At 45.4% G+C, this 15,413-nt stretch overlaps 1 protein-coding gene across 1 annotated transcript; it reads right to left on the reverse strand.

Annotated features, from left to right (window-relative positions):
* Window positions 1-386: 386 nt before the first annotated feature.
* On the reverse strand, window positions 387-12,532 carry pcsk7 (proprotein convertase subtilisin/kexin type 7). The gene is made up of 16 exons (XM_068745863.1): window positions 12,281-12,532; window positions 11,737-11,952; window positions 11,015-11,149; window positions 10,654-10,819; window positions 10,490-10,580; window positions 9,240-9,294; window positions 8,687-8,825; window positions 8,509-8,609; window positions 6,375-6,542; window positions 5,708-5,812; window positions 5,029-5,131; window positions 2,764-2,920; window positions 2,465-2,559; window positions 2,226-2,331; window positions 1,942-2,059; window positions 387-1,552 (listed from the first exon to the last, which is right to left on the reverse strand). The coding sequence occupies exons 1-16, from the start codon at window positions 12,530-12,532 to the stop codon at window positions 1,301-1,303; spliced, it is 2,259 nt and encodes a 752-aa protein (XP_068601964.1). The 3' UTR covers window positions 387-1,300.
* Between the last annotated feature and the right edge of the window lie 2,881 nt (window positions 12,533-15,413).

Consider the following 15,413-nt stretch of genomic DNA (forward strand, 5'->3'; position numbering starts at 1 on the left):
AACTGTCTGGGAGATGTGGGAGAATAATCAACAACATCCTGAGGTTACAACTGGTCTCAAAGCTCTAATGTGGACAGTCCGCACCCCCCCCCCCCCCCCCCGCGTGCGTCGGCGGGTCAGCTCAACGGCCTGTCGGCCGGCGAGGGCCTACAACGCCGCTTGCGGCTTTAATTTTCTCTTACTCTTCCTAATTACAGAATCTTGTAATAGCAGAATAATAGTCCGAGTAGTACGGACTCGGTGTCGTTGACAATATCTACAGTCTTTTATTGTTCAGACTGTCTGTGACTTGCACGGCAAAACAGTTTCAAAATTTACAAGGACTATTTTAAATATTTTGGAAAAAAATGCAACTTTTTAAATATATTTATTGAAAACACTTTGTGTAAATCATTAAATGCAATAAATCTGTACATTTATCTGTACAACAGGCACACAATTTGAATATATATTACATTTCATAAAAAAGACATTTTCAAATCCCACACTTGAAAATCCCACTTCAAGTTTTTTCAATGGTTGATTACCCACAGATAATAATAATAACCCCAATATGAAAACAATAGCATCAAATAACCTCCAAAAACAAAGTCCATTCTTAAAATACATCAGTAGTTCTTCAGATCACGCTTGAGGTCAGGTTTTCAGAAACAACCTTGCATACTTCTCTCTCACACTCACACGCACACACACACGCACGCACACACACACGCACACACACACACACACACACACACACACACACACACACACACACACACACACACACACACACACACACACACACACACACACACACACACACACACACACACACACACACACACACACACACACACACACACACACACACACACACACACACACACACACACACACGCACACACACAGGAACTCAAAGGTGTCCTTACATCGCATCCTGTTCAGCCCCTGCCTCTGTACAGAGGAACAGAAACCTTCCAGCCTCCAAACAGGAAATCAAACCCCGTTAGGACCCTCTCTCTGTTCCAAGCTGCAAACAGGCCTGATCTCTGTGGGAATTGTAGTCGTGCAACACACACAAAATGGCTACTGAGTGGGACTTTAACCCTTTGTTAGAAGGCTAGGTGTACAAGAACACACCTGCACTTTGCCTGTTCTGACGCTAACGCAGACTTTAGGAAAGGCCACTCGTCCGGGAACAAAGAGTCCACACTGTGATGTGGTTGCAGAGGTTCATCATCATCAGGTAGGTCTGAGTGGAGGTGGGAGATGTGGGAAAGGTCAGAAACCTGAGACACACCATCGTCGTCCTCCAAGACTACACTTCAAAGATCACACTGGATTCCGAGTCCAAGACTGCGTGCAACTCCACCCCAGAGTCCCGCTCCTCTTCTTCCCTGGTCTCCTGCTGTAACAAGGTCTCCTCCACTCCTCTCCCTCCTCGTCCCCTCCTGATCCGCTGGCCTGTCCAACCCCTGTGCAGACAGAGGGGGCTCCTCTGTGCCAGGGTGACCTCCAGGGTGTAGTAGAGGGACCAGAAGAGAGCAAAGCAGCCCAGCAACAGTAGAAACTGCAGGAGAGCACAAAGAAGCGGCATAGAAGGTGAATCCAAACTTAGACAAATGCTTCCATATCTCCTCTGCGTATCGCTGCCAGCATGATTTTGTAATTTTTTTCTTCAATCATTTTCAAATGTTAAATTCACTTCCTAAACGCAGGCGAGTTTCTATTTAATTTAACTAAAAAAAACAAACAATTGAATTCCAGACAGAGCAAGAGAAGATTTCAGTTTCAGTTTTACTTTACATGCATGTCTGACCAGAATCAAACATGGAGCGAATACTTGTAAAGGTACACAGTCGCAATCTGCCCCTCTATTCAACAGATCCGGGGCAATAATACGGGCCCAGAGAGGTGAGACACAGCGCCGGAGTCGTGTCTGAGTGGTTCACGGTTTACCTTCAGGCCGTTGGATGTGAAGGGTCTGACAATCTCTGGGGGGATGTTGAGGCCTGGAGGGCACGGCAGAGAGAAACCGCTGTCCAAGTACCTGCCACTCATTGCCTCCTTCACCAGCCTGTTAGCCAACGCACAGGAAGTGGGCACAGGAAGTGAGCGGCCACGTCATTCAGGTTACAAGTGTGTGATCTGATCAGCTCAATACGAGATGCCAGGGATGGAGATAAACATGTAAAACATATACTTGCATGAAGAACGAGTCTAAACCAACAAAAATAAGTTACCGCTGTCTGTCCTTGACCTCGCTGAAGGTCATGGAGGAACCGTACAGGGTCAACGAGCGCTGCTTCAACACGCCGCCAGAGACACACTTCTCAGACAGGGGCTGCGCTACAGGAACCAAGAAGGGGCAGAGTGAGAAAGTTAGAAGGAAACGCCTAGAATACACAGGGAAGTGTGTGTGTGTGCGTGTGTGTGTGTGCGTGTGCGTGTGTGTGTGTGCGTGGTGTTCAGGAAGTCTTACTGTGGTCAGATATCTTGAGAGTGTACTGGCCTTCCGCTTTCTCTCCCCAGCAGCGCACAGTGGAGAAGGTCCACTCACGGTAGCCTGAAGGGTCTCTGCATGCAAAACACAAGAACCTGAGGCAACAGCGCTACACACTGCACCACCCGTCGTTCTGGCCTTCGTTTATCTGGTTTACAGCTATCATACAATCCTCACTTGTCTTTTTATTTAAAAAAATGTCACCATCTTTTACTGCAGTACGGATGCACGGATTCGTGTGTGTGCATGTGTGTGTGTGTGTGTGCGCGCGTAAGAACCTGTCGACAGCACGCCGTGCCCCAATCACTGATGCCATACCGCTGGGGCACATCAACTCTATCTCCAGGTTGCCACGGCATGCGTGGGTTATCGTCAGGGTAACAGCCACATGCTCCAGGGTCTCCATCCCAGACGGTCTCAGGTCAGCAGTGGAGACTGAAGCAGAGTGGAGATCGGATTCATAGGTGCTCTTTGAACTGAGACATCTATCAAAACCGTTCATCACAAAGTAAAGACAGTAAAGGGAAGAGAGCAGTCGCTCCCGGTCGCGTCCCACTCTCCGTGTCTGCTCGTTTCCCAGTAGTTCCTGGGCTATGACTGGTAATGGGGCCATGGCGCTCCATGACCATGTAGGGCTGCACACACCCTCGGGGCAGGGAGGAACGAAAAGGGACCACGGGAGCAAGACATGTAAACAGTCCCCCCACAAGGAAAGACAGAGAGAGAGAGAGGACGGAGAGCAAGTAGAAGAAAATAAAGAAAAAAGAAATGGATGAAGGGAGGGGCCAAGAAAATATACCTGAGGGGGGAGAGGAAATGAAGGAATGTGATGATGGACCAGAGCTACGTTACCCTCCTCCTTAAAGTTTGGTTCTGCAGGACTGCAAGTTCAGTGTCAGAAATGTTTAAAATGATTTATGACTAAATGAACTTAATAAAAGATTAAACACCGTAATCTGACTATTCTGCTGATCGTGGATCAGCGTCATTTCCTGTGCCGTCTGGCTGAGGTGGGGTCGAGTCCGGCGCTCCACTGCCGCGTCACACCTGCTCAGGCAGGGAGGAGAGCGGGAGCCACACGACCCAGAAGATCCCACCTCGGTCCCACCTCGGTCCCTCCTCAGTCCCTCCTCGGTCCCTCCTCGGTCCCACCTCGGTCCCTCCTCGGTCCCTCCTCGGTCCCTCCTCGGTCCCTCCTCGGTCCCTCCTCGGTCCCTCCTCGGTCCCTCCTCGGTCCCACCTCGGTCCCACCTCGGTCCCACCTCGGTCCCACCTCAGTCCCACCTCAGTCCCACCTCAGTCCCTCCTCAGTCCCACCTCAGTCCCACCTCAGTCCCACCTCAGTCCCACCTCAGTCCCACCTCAGTCCCACCTCAGTCCCACCTCAGTCCCACCTCAGTCCCACCTCAGTCCCACCTCAGTCCCACCTCAGTCCCACCTCAGTCCCACCTCAGAGACTAAATGGCTCAGGAGGGGGAACTGCTGTCTCAGAGCCAGTTGTGGTTACAAATAAATACCTGCATTTAAATTATAAATAAGTTGACATTTATAAAATAGGAATAAATAAACATGTTGAAAATGTGAGATGTCATTAGGACACGGTACCTGGTGTTTTATTGTGTTTTATAATCAGAACTATGCAGTTCTGGATCCGGGCCGCTGTTGGAACGACGACGAACTCGGTGCATGCCTCACTGACAGGAGAGATTTAGTGCTGGCGGGACATTTTGTCCTCCCTTGCATTTCACTCGTTCCACTGGAATGCTGAACAAATATTTGTTCAACCAATTCTATTTTATTTATTTAATTCTTTCTTTTTCGCTTTCCCTTCAATATAGAATTATAATCCGTAGGTTTAGGTTTTCACTGGCCTGAATAAATACATGTCAAGCTGGAATTGTAAGATTAAAGGGCAGCGCGTCGATAAGGCTGCGGAGCCAGACCCGATCCGTCTGAGAACAGGGTGATGAGTAAACAACAAAAGTGAATTCCAGAAGTTGAACATAATTCAATTCACTTCTGAAATCAAGCCCTGACATACAGTACTGTTAACTGTCTGCAACTATTCTCCTTGTACCCAAGTAACTCCTGTTGCATAAGAAGCACACGCACACACAGTCTGAGCGCCTCCTGACACAGATCGAGGGAGAATAGACGGGGAGGGTTCGTCGAGGATGAGGTCATCGTGACTTTATGTGAAAACGTTTATCTGAAGAAAGACAGGAAGAAAAAGGAGAGCGCTGACGAAACAGAGAGGCGTGGGACGTAAGAACAAAAGATCAATGTGTTGAGGGAATCTGTAAAATCCAGAGAAAGATTCTGGAAAGAAAAGAAGAACAAAAAAAAGGAGAAGAATCTGGAAAACGGACAACATTTATTCCGAATGTGGACACAGAAGACATGACCTAATATGGAATCGCAGGCCGAGTGAGGAGCAGGCAGAGAGGAAGAGAGGGAGGGAGGGCGGGCGGGACGGGTGGCGCCCGCCGTGTAGAGCAGTGTGCAGAAAGCAGCTGTCCAACACAGAGTGAAGGAGGAGTTACCTGTCCAGGTATGGATGAGCTCATCGGGGTAAGAATGGATGAACACTTCCTCCTTCATCACTGAGCTCTGATAAGACACAAGGAAAGGCACCATCTCCCAAACCTTGGAGAGAGAGAACAGAAAACTGTTTGCATCTGGAGGCGACTTGTAATTATTAAGTCTCTGGTAAAGATCAATGAAGGAATAAATAATTACATTGTGTGTATATGCATGTACTGGAAGCACTTACAGCTAATAAATGCATTTATGGAGCAATCATTTGATTATAAAGGAGGTGATAAATAGGCAGTAATGGGCATAATAGACTCATTAACAATAGGCCAAAAACAATTGGTAACAATAAGCACAAAGTCAACTAATAATTTGATGTTCTTAAAACGGTGACATAATGAGCTAATAACAAATAACAATGAATTCATGCAGGTTGTTATAGTCTACTAGTACAGGTGTAATAGTCAACTTCAAAGTGGTCATTGCCATATTATTATGGTGTTCATATATTATTGAACAGAAATGTCTTCCCTTGATGGTGCATCATTGTATAAAATGAAAAATATTACTGGCATGAGGCAGCTCGTTATGAAGTACCACCCACCAGAACTCCTCTGCCGTACTTTATAGTGTGCTTGTCCTCATTAAACTAGCACATAGCTGTAATGTAAAGTGCTGCTCGTATACCTTGGCAGCATTGACGAGCCTCCACGCATTGAGCAGGCCGAAGCCGTGCTGGTGACTGTGATGGAAGCCGGCTCCGTTCACCATCCAGTCCGCAGCGCTGTCACACTGTTAAGACGCGCACAAGCCAGAGGGTTTGGGTCGCAGCATCGTCTTAGCAGCAACATTCACTTCCTGGCGTCCTCTCATTTGAGAAGAAACCCGAAAAGCACTCAGAGCGCGCAGACCTCGCCGGGCAGCTCGTTTCCCCCGTCAGAATTAGATCTACACCGTCCACATGGTGATCTGGATCAGCACCAGAAGGTTCTAATCTAGATTGTTCTTGGTGTCTTTATACACCAACCATGAAAAGCAAAAGTGAATCGGAGCTGATGTATTTTTAACTGATTTTTTTAATCCACGAACAGAGTTTCAATGTTCAAATTTAATATGTTTTCGATCCTATCCTGATGAAATTCGGTGGTGAGACAGAGACCCCCACCCCACAGGACTGCGTCAAATTCCATAAACATCGGTTAATAATCAACCGAGGTATTCATGACCACACTTTGAAGCTCCATCGACTGCAATGACGGAGACGTGACCTCAGCCTCGCCTCGGCGGCGGTCACTACGTCATTGCTGCATGATTCGCCTCCCACTACCGACACAGCACGTCGCTCATTGTGTACCTTGGTGGCGGTGAAGGCGATGATGTGCTGGACGTCCCTCCAGCTCAGGCAGGGCCGGACCTGCAGCATGAGGGCCACCATTCCTGCTGCCAGGGGGGCCGCGGCGGACGTGCCGGTGTGGCCCTCGGTGCAGCCCGTTGCCTTCTGCATGGACCAGTCTGACGTCACCTGATGACAGGAGGAGGCCAAGCGCTCACAGTTCAGTGTGCAATGACATTCTATCCGAGGCTCCAGCATGAGAGTTCTGTAACCGAAGCAGCAGCAAAGAGCCCTTCATCAAGCTTGAAATGGTTATTATGAATCAGGACATCTCTAGGGGGGGGGGGGGGGGGGTTGAGTCCTGGAGAGCTTCAGCGTTTGAAGAGAAGAAAGAAACACAATATATACACACTGAGTGATAACGAAGAACAGTTTCAGATCTGTGGACCTAAAAAGGTCAAAGAAGGGAAGATTTAAAAGGAAGATTAACTTTAAGAGTGAGACAGATTTAATACTCTCGTGTGTGTGTGTGGCGTCTAGTCAAGTTCCTCTAGTGAGGAGGGGCATGAGGAGCACGTGTGGATGGTGCATCATATGTTCCATGTATACCAGCTATTAGCGATGCTTGTCCGACAGGACCGAAGGGACGAGGCTTGAGGAAGACATGCGGCCCTTTCCCAACAGCTGCTCAAGCTCTGGAGCCCGGCAGGGCCAGCCCATGTTCATGTTTATCTAGAGCTGCCTCGGTGGTGAAAATATACAGCATCACCAAGAGACTAGCGCGACGCCACATCGCCGCATCGCCGCATGTCAGCGGGGGCCTTGTGTAAATGAGAAAAACGTAACGGCTTCACTGCAGCGACAGCCGAACGGACCCCGTGCTGTAAACACGGCCCGAGCGTAAACAGGTCTTCCTTAGATACAGCCATTCTTGCTAAGCTCTTCTCCACCAGGCGATGACATCACTGGTCCAAACCGAGTTGCTATGGTGACAGCCACAAACAGCAGCAAATAGGACTCAGTGGTTTTGATGGGCCATTACTTCCACTATCGTCAGCCATCATTTCAGATGAAAATAATTTATCTTCCTGATATGGAGCCACCTTTCTCACATTTTTGTGCACAATCTAACCTGAAATGTGGATTAATTGTTTTACATGTCACCTTCTGAATTAAGGCATGTACATGAAGATGTATTCATCATGTACATGAAGATGTATTCATCATGTACATGAAAATGTATTCATCTTCATGTACATGAATACATCTTCAAGTCTGTCCTTAAGGCGAACAATAAAAGGATGCTTGCATAAATACATGCGTTTCACTTCAGAACTCAGCCGATGAGTTCAAAGCCAGTAAGTTTTTTTTTTTTTACACATTTACATCACAATGTGCAGCGGCTGGTCTGCCCTGGTTTAACACATTGATCTAACTGTACCAGATTCCACTGGAACCTGATCCAGATCCTCCTTTCATGGTCTCAGTTTAGCTGTTTGAAACAGCATGGAAACTAGAAAAGCACTCAGAGCGCAGACCTGCACCAAGCAGCTCGTTCCCCTCCTAACTGGATCTACAGCGTCCACATGGTGATCTGGATCAGCACCAAAAGGTTCTACGTTGTTCTTGGTATCTTTATACACCAACCAAGTGAATCAGAGTTTATGTGCATTTTTAACAGGTTTTTGAATCCGTAAATATTTTCAATGTTAAAATGTTTGTCAAATTACATAAACATCTGTCAATAATCAACCGAGACATTGAGAAACGCATTTTGAAGCTCCATTGACTGCAATGTTAACGAAAATTTCAAAGTGATCCAGAATCCAGGATCTCTTCTGGATCGTCACCAACATCGAATCATCTGTTCCTGGTAACATTCCCAGCATTTCCTGAAAATGTCTTCCAAGATCCATCTGTAACCTTTTGTGTTATCTTGCTAACAGACAGACCAACAAACAGAAAAACGCTGGCTAATACACAACCTCCTTAGCTCTACTCCTTAATTCGGTATCATCTTTTCAAGGCTTTCTCCAGCATAACTTGAAATTGACTTCCTCTTTTCGAGTTGACCCGTACCTCACAATTAAAATAATTATTTGGTGTCATCATCCTTTTCTCTGTGTGAGTGTGTGTGTGTTTCATGAAGACCCACAATGCTCCTCAGCTTGCTCCCACCACTGCTAAATGTGACAGCCAGCATGGATGCACACTCCTCCGCATAAAAGGGCATCCTGCCCCTCTCATCGACGGCTCCTGCAACACACGTGCACAAACCTTTATTGCTGTATGCGCACCAAACAGAGACACACGAGAGACCCTGTGTTTCTTACCGATTGTGATGGTGTAGATGGAGTTAGCATAACCGTCATAGTTACAGTTGTCATTGTACTGCCCTCCATTGCCGCTGGCAACCACAAAGATGCTGCCAAACCCTTTTCGGCCAGCAATGACACCGTGCTGCAGCGCTGCCTGTGAAGGGGAAATAAATGATGCTGTGATAAAGGAGGAAACTATTACATTTCATACCAAGGTCACAATTTGTGCTGATATGAATAGCCCATAATATGTGTCATGGGCAGATGGAAAAATTGCTAAATATGACTAGAAATGAGCAAATTCAAGAAACCATTTACGAGATGCTTGGCTTTAGGGCATTGAGAAGGAGTGTATAACATTTGGCTAAATTTCATCTATCAGTTTTTGAGATGTGGGGATCAAGCCTTGCTGTGCAGATAGGTGGAAATGGATAAGAACCCATGATCCGTTCGGAAGTGGATGTGAACAATGCACACAAAGTTTTTCTCCCTGCCGCTGTAATCGGTCTTTTTTTGTGCACTGCCCTCTGCAGGACAAAACAGCACAGGTTTTCCCTCTTTCTCTTACCTTGCCCAGGGGGTGGGGTCCATCCACAGTGAATCCATCGTCGTCCGGACCCCAACTAGAGGAGACAAGGGTCTTAGTCAAAACCCAAATACGACTTTCACAATATGGCATGATAACGCAATATAACACAAGATTTCAAAAGCAACACACTCATTGACTCATTTAGTTCACATTTACATCTTTCATTAGGGCTGCACTGATTGCAATTTTCTGGACAATGACAATTAAAAAAAAAAAGGTCCTGACCCGCCGATACCGATTTTGGCCGATACAAATGTTTTTAATAGCTGACAGCACACACCTTTCAAAGATCCAATATTATTTTATGAACACAAACATAATTTACAGGTTTAAAGGTTACCCTGCAGACCTCTTTTAAGCCTCTCACCAAAAGAAAAGTGCACAGCAGTATTCTGCTTTTACAAATAAAAGGAAATGACAAGGTTTGATGTTGTTAATAAAATAACTATCTACAGGACAAACTAACAAAACAACCTAAACCACTAATACGGTGTCCTGAGTTTTACGTTTTCTTTCTTGCAAAAAGACAAAATGCCCAAATGCAGCAGCTTTGTGACTATTTCATTGTAAAATAACTTGTAACAGCTTACAGGACAAAATCACCTAAAAGTCAAACATTCTCCAAAGAATAGTGCAGCATGTTTAACATTTTCATAAGTCAACAGCTAATAACGAGAATTAACATGGCACAGGTGACGTCTTTTCTCATCTACATGTCCAGCCAAGCTAAACAGGCGCTTTCAATGCAGCAGGGGGCGGAGCCATAGGCTCGGGCAAGTCGGCGGGGCTGTCAGTGATTAAATGGCAGAGTAGGAGACTGGCTGACTTTGAGACCTTTGCTGATGAAGATAATATCGTCAATTAGATCGGTTTCCCTACCGGAGGGTGTAGCTATCCCTACCGCAAACATCACCGAGATCAATCAGCTGATCTACACAGCAGCATCATTAATCCGCATGTCTACGGGATAAACAGCATGAGCAGCCGATGGACTTCCATGGAAACGAAGGCTAGGTGCAAAAATCAAGGCAACACGGAGAGAAGTTAGCCTCCTGAGAGCTGAGCAGGGGTGTGAATCTGAAGAAAGAACTGCCCAAGAAATACTGGTCCTTCTGGTTTGCATCAATCTGCATTTTGGCTGCTGATCAATTAATCTTTTACATTTATGCTACTTCCACCCGGGTCACAGCAGCACCTGCCTATAGAACCAGAAGCGCACGTTTGTTTACCTGCAGCTGTAAATGTCATTGACCTGGTAGTGCTTGTTGAAGGCTACGGCCTCCAGGCTGTCTGTTAGTGGGCCGTCCAGGACTCGAATCCCTGCGCAGAAAGGAACAAGCGGGAAGCTCTTCCACATACACACTGGCCATAAACTATCATTTATTTTCTGTACCTGCCACCTTGCTGCCAAAGGCCACCCCAACAGCACAGAAGCTGTTGTTGGGGAGAGCTGCGATCTCACCAGCACATCGCGTTCCGTGGTGATTTTCACTGTGGACGTCGGGGTGAGGCATGGGGTCTGGGTCGTTGGAATTCAGGTCGTAACTCCCCTCAGGGCTCTGAGGAGGAAATATATGAGCAGGTTGATCAGCAGAGTAATAGGAGGGGATGATTTGTGAAAGTTTTGGAATCTTGATGGAAAATATGCCTCTTGGTTCCACCATGACAAAGAGATGCACAAGTCATTGGTGCCTTGGAAGAAATATCTGCAATCAATCGATCTTAGAAAGAACTCCGGTACTTAACGTACTTACGTAATTGGGTTGGATGTCCTGGTGGGTGTGTTCTACCCCATCATCAACTACAACCACTGTAACTCCCTGGCCTGTGATGTTACGCTCCCACACCCCCGTTATGTTAATGTCCATACCCTCATTGAGGTCATTGTGCTACGAGAAAAAGATCAAAAGGAGGATGAATTCATGTAAAAAGAAGGAACAGAACACAAAGACTGGTACAAGTGCATTCAAGGTGTTTCTGTTAACTGCATGATCCACAGTGACTTTCAGACAACATGTATGAAGCCATGTAAACCGACGGTTAGCAGTGTGATGACTGGTCACCTCGGCCGACGCTTCAAGTACAAAGTAGAACATGTGGAAATGAAAGAAATTAGCAGGCGTCACTAACTTCAGTCGTGCACTTGCACAAATGACTTCATGACTTTTCATCACGCACCCTTTACACTCACAACTCAGAGATTAAGATGATATTGGCTGATCGAATCTCACTGATGATGTTTAGTGTGTCGTCTGGTGCCTCAAATAACACCATGTTTTCAGGAGACAGAAAAATAATCTGAAAACTTGCCATGGATGAAGCAAAAGAGGCCAAGAACTAAGGAGACAGAGTTATGCAGATAAGGTTTATGGACCAAGCAAGGATGCTGTCCCTGTAGAACCGTAAAGGCTTACTACAAGACAACAGGTAAATGAGCACGATGGGAAAAGCGATTGATAATGCCCTGGATTCTCACCAGGTGCCACTGTTTAGCGTAACAGGGATCGTTGAAGGCCATTGACCGCTTAGAGCGGCTAAGCAATCTCTCCTGGGAGTGCCACAGGACATGAGGGTTAGCTGCCAGGACGTCCCCAGTCTCAGAGCCACTCGCAGGATTGGAAGAACACAGCAAGTAGTGGCCTTCCAACTGTCCAATCTGGCCCTGGTTCCAGAGGCCCGTCTGCTCTGCCACCTAGGACGGAGAAAATACTGAGGAGAAGTATATATTTTTCTGAGGTAATAGTTCTGAAAAGCTGCAATTTTCCCCTGATTAAATCAAAACTGATCAAAGAGACTTCAGTCATCTCTGCAAAGAAAGGCAGCTTTTCAGAAAGACTGGCATTTACATAGCGAAAGATGGGTGAATTCAAAATTAAAATAAAAAACAACAAAGTGCTATCAAATAAATCATTCTCACAATCGGTACATAAATGTTATGGCCGTCTTATATTCCATTATGTGTGGAAAATACTAGGACATAGAACTTCCTGCAGTGTTGGGTCAAACATCAGAGTCGGTACCCTGTTGGCTATCACATCCAGGTGCACAAAGCCTTCCTCATCGTCATCATCTTCATCATAAAGTGGGCCAGCATGAAGGCGGACAGCCCAGGACTGACCAAGGCCACAAGACGGTGACTGCCAAGGTGGGGCAAGGGAGGAGGAAGAAAAGGGATTGGACGGGGTGCCACTGGGAAGGAGAGACATAAGCAAGAGAGTGAAGGAGGACAGAGAGAGGAGCATCAGGAAGGCGTTGAAATAGCTTGTTGTCATCGCAGCCAAAGGTCAACCAGGCCAGTCCTCCTCAGCAATCTGGATATGGGACAGACAGACGGGGAGAAAAGCAGGTCTGGTTAGTTTGATAAAGACAATCGGAGAATAAATGGCTGCTTGCTGAACGTCTTTGTGCTGCATTCTGGGAGCATTACGGAATTCACATTGCACTACTAACTGGAAGTGAGTTGCTGCAGCTCACTGTATTAAGACAGTGTGACACCAGATCAGTTTCTGTACAGACAACCACGAAGACAATTTCAAGAATTGATGCTGTACAGAAAAATCTACATTCACTGCACTGTAGTAATATTAAAATAAGTACCGTACTATACTACTAATAACCAGAGCACAAGGAGGTCTGTTCAAAATACTTGCTAGCCAAACCGCACCCAAACTACAAACAGCAGATGCTGAAGATATCAGACTACAGTTGTGTAAACAGTAAATCTAGCAGAGATCATCATCACTTCACCCAAACCACAATGGTTAACCTGTCCACCGTTCCAAAAGTCACCTCACGTTAACAAACACCCACCCACACAAAGAACCAAGAGAACGACCAGAATAGGCCGTTGTGGATGGGAGAAAGGGGCCACATTTTGTAGACAAACACCTACAGATATGTTGCCCCCGGCAACCACAAACTGACCAGCACACATGATGTCGCTCTTCATTAATGGGGACTGTCTATTTAAACAACTCACCTGTGACCTGACAGTTCATGCCTTATTTTTTAAGTCAAATGTGAAAACTTCAATCAAATGTATGCATCTCCAAAAGATTAACTATGCCACATTTGTGCCACATATTTCAGGAAGAGAAAGGTAACTTCTGGAAGTAATAATTCTGCATTACTGCAATACAAAGCAAGTGTCAAACATTCTGCAAGACAGCTATTGACATAAACACTGGTTGGACGCTCAGGAGCTACAGAACGTTCTACTGTGATCGGAACAGGAACGAGTTCTGAACTGGGAGGAAGATGCGATGGAAGTACCGTATGTGCATTATTTTTGGAACATGCCCCATGTGTGCGTGATGATCTTGCATCAGTAGTCTTCCAGTCAAGTATTTGACTCGAACGTCATTTATCTAAATGTAAGACACTAATCCTAAACAACTTCTCTCAGGGCACCGCCATGTGGCTGCCCTTCAGTTCATCCTCCTTTCTTTCCACTGCATGTTTTTAGAACTTTTGTGCGTTTGTGTTCAGGGCTATATGTGTATGAAAAGAATGTACATAGTGAAAAGAATATCCCCATTGTGGGACAAGTAAAGGATTATTCTTCATAACAACGTTGTTACTCAGATTTAAATACCACTCGGCTACCTAAATTCAATGTCCCTTTGACTATGACGTAGTGAATAGTCTAATATGTGTCACATCAATTAAAGGTACTCTGATCTGATAGTCTTGCGATCACACCTGAGATACTCGGTCAGCTAATGTTAGCTAGCTCTTAATTTCGCTAATCAATATCAACTAGCTAGATGTCCGGTTAGCTCATGTTTCTCATTTCACAAATTCTGCCGATGTTAGCGTCACGGCTACAATAAAGTAGGAAAAATGACATATTTAGAAACAAAAACAAGAAGTCACAACAACTCGGAGTGGGCTTTGCGGGTCAACCGAAGCGTTGTTGTTAGTTGTAACAGAATCGCCGGTCCACCGGAACAATGGCGAACACCGTTCTTCGGTGAAACACAGGAATAGACTTATTGGGAGTAGTTTGAAAGTATTACCTTTACACCGAATTCGTTGTTTATACCGGGTCTAAACGTTGTGTTGGTCATTTCATTTCTAACATACGCGTCTCAGCCCAAACTTCTTACATCAATTTGCGCATGCGCAGACTCCGTGCGTACAAGAGCCTCTGCCTGAAAGGACAGGAAGTTACGGCTGTATGTATTTATTTATTTTTCAAGCAGACCGGATGTGATGTCAGACGTGACGTAGGTGGAAGAGCCAGGTAAAATACTTGTAGATAAATCACCAAAACACGTAAAATATGCCACCATATTTTACACTTTTATTTTGTAGCCACATCAGAGAGAGAAGAGAGAGAGATATATATTTTGAGTAACCATTCCAAGTTAAAACATACAAAATAAAAAATAACACTTTTCAAAAGGTGGCTGTGCTTTTTGATATTATTATTTTTAATTATATGCAGTATATCGGTATATATTAAAAAAAAGAAAATACATTGGATAAAATGCATGTCAGTATACGTTTGTTTCCGTTGTTTGTGAGAATAAATGAAGAGAACATCACACGTTACAGTTACAGTAATACTTTATTAGTTGAATGGCGCTGTCAACGTCTGGCAGACATACAGTTCTGAGTTTATCTATTTACAGCTTGCTGTAATAGTTGTTTAGTATATAACATACTTTGGGCTGCTTTCAGGCATAGATGCTGTCTCTGTGTCAGAAGCCCTATTAAATGGTAAATGGACTGCACTTATAAAGCACTTTTTCCACCTTTGCGGTGCTCAAAGCGCTTTACATTAGGCCTCACATTCACCCATTCGCACTCCAGTGGGTGACTGCTGCCAGCCCCACTGGGAGCAATTTGGGGTTCAGTGTCTTGCCCAAGGACACTTTGACATGCAGAGCTGGGATTCGAACCACCAATTTACTGATCACTGGACGACCCACTCTACCAACTGAGCCGCAGCAGTATCAGCTTGCCAGCATGTCATGTGGTAATCATGAGTGCAAATCATCAGATGGTGCAGCATAATGATAAGAAATGAATATTATTTTGTGTACAATAGGTATATTTAAGCTCTCGGTAAGAGAAGGAAGAATGACATCTGAATTCCATCCATCCAACTTCCATAAATGTATTACATTTGCATTGTAGGATTATAAA

Source organism: Brachionichthys hirsutus, chromosome 11, assembly GCF_040956055.1.
Source record: "Brachionichthys hirsutus isolate HB-005 chromosome 11, CSIRO-AGI_Bhir_v1, whole genome shotgun sequence".
Classification (NCBI taxonomy): Eukaryota; Metazoa; Chordata; class Actinopteri; order Lophiiformes; family Brachionichthyidae; genus Brachionichthys; species Brachionichthys hirsutus.

What these genes read in the sequence shown, in the direction of transcription:
- pcsk7 (XM_068745863.1), bottom strand. Translation starts at nt 12,532, where the DNA reads ATGACAACAAGCTATTTCAACGCCTTCCTGATGCTCCTCTCTCTGTCC. An exon ending in ACGCTAAACAGTGGCACCTG is followed by an intron (nt 11,150 to 11,736) that starts GTGAGAATCCAG and finishes TTTTTCTCGTAG; the next exon opens with CACAATGACCTCAATGAGGG. An exon ending in GAGGTCAAGGACAGACAGCG is followed by an intron (nt 2,060 to 2,225) that starts GTAACTTATTTT and finishes GTTGGCTAACAG; the next exon opens with GCTGGTGAAGGAGGCAATGA.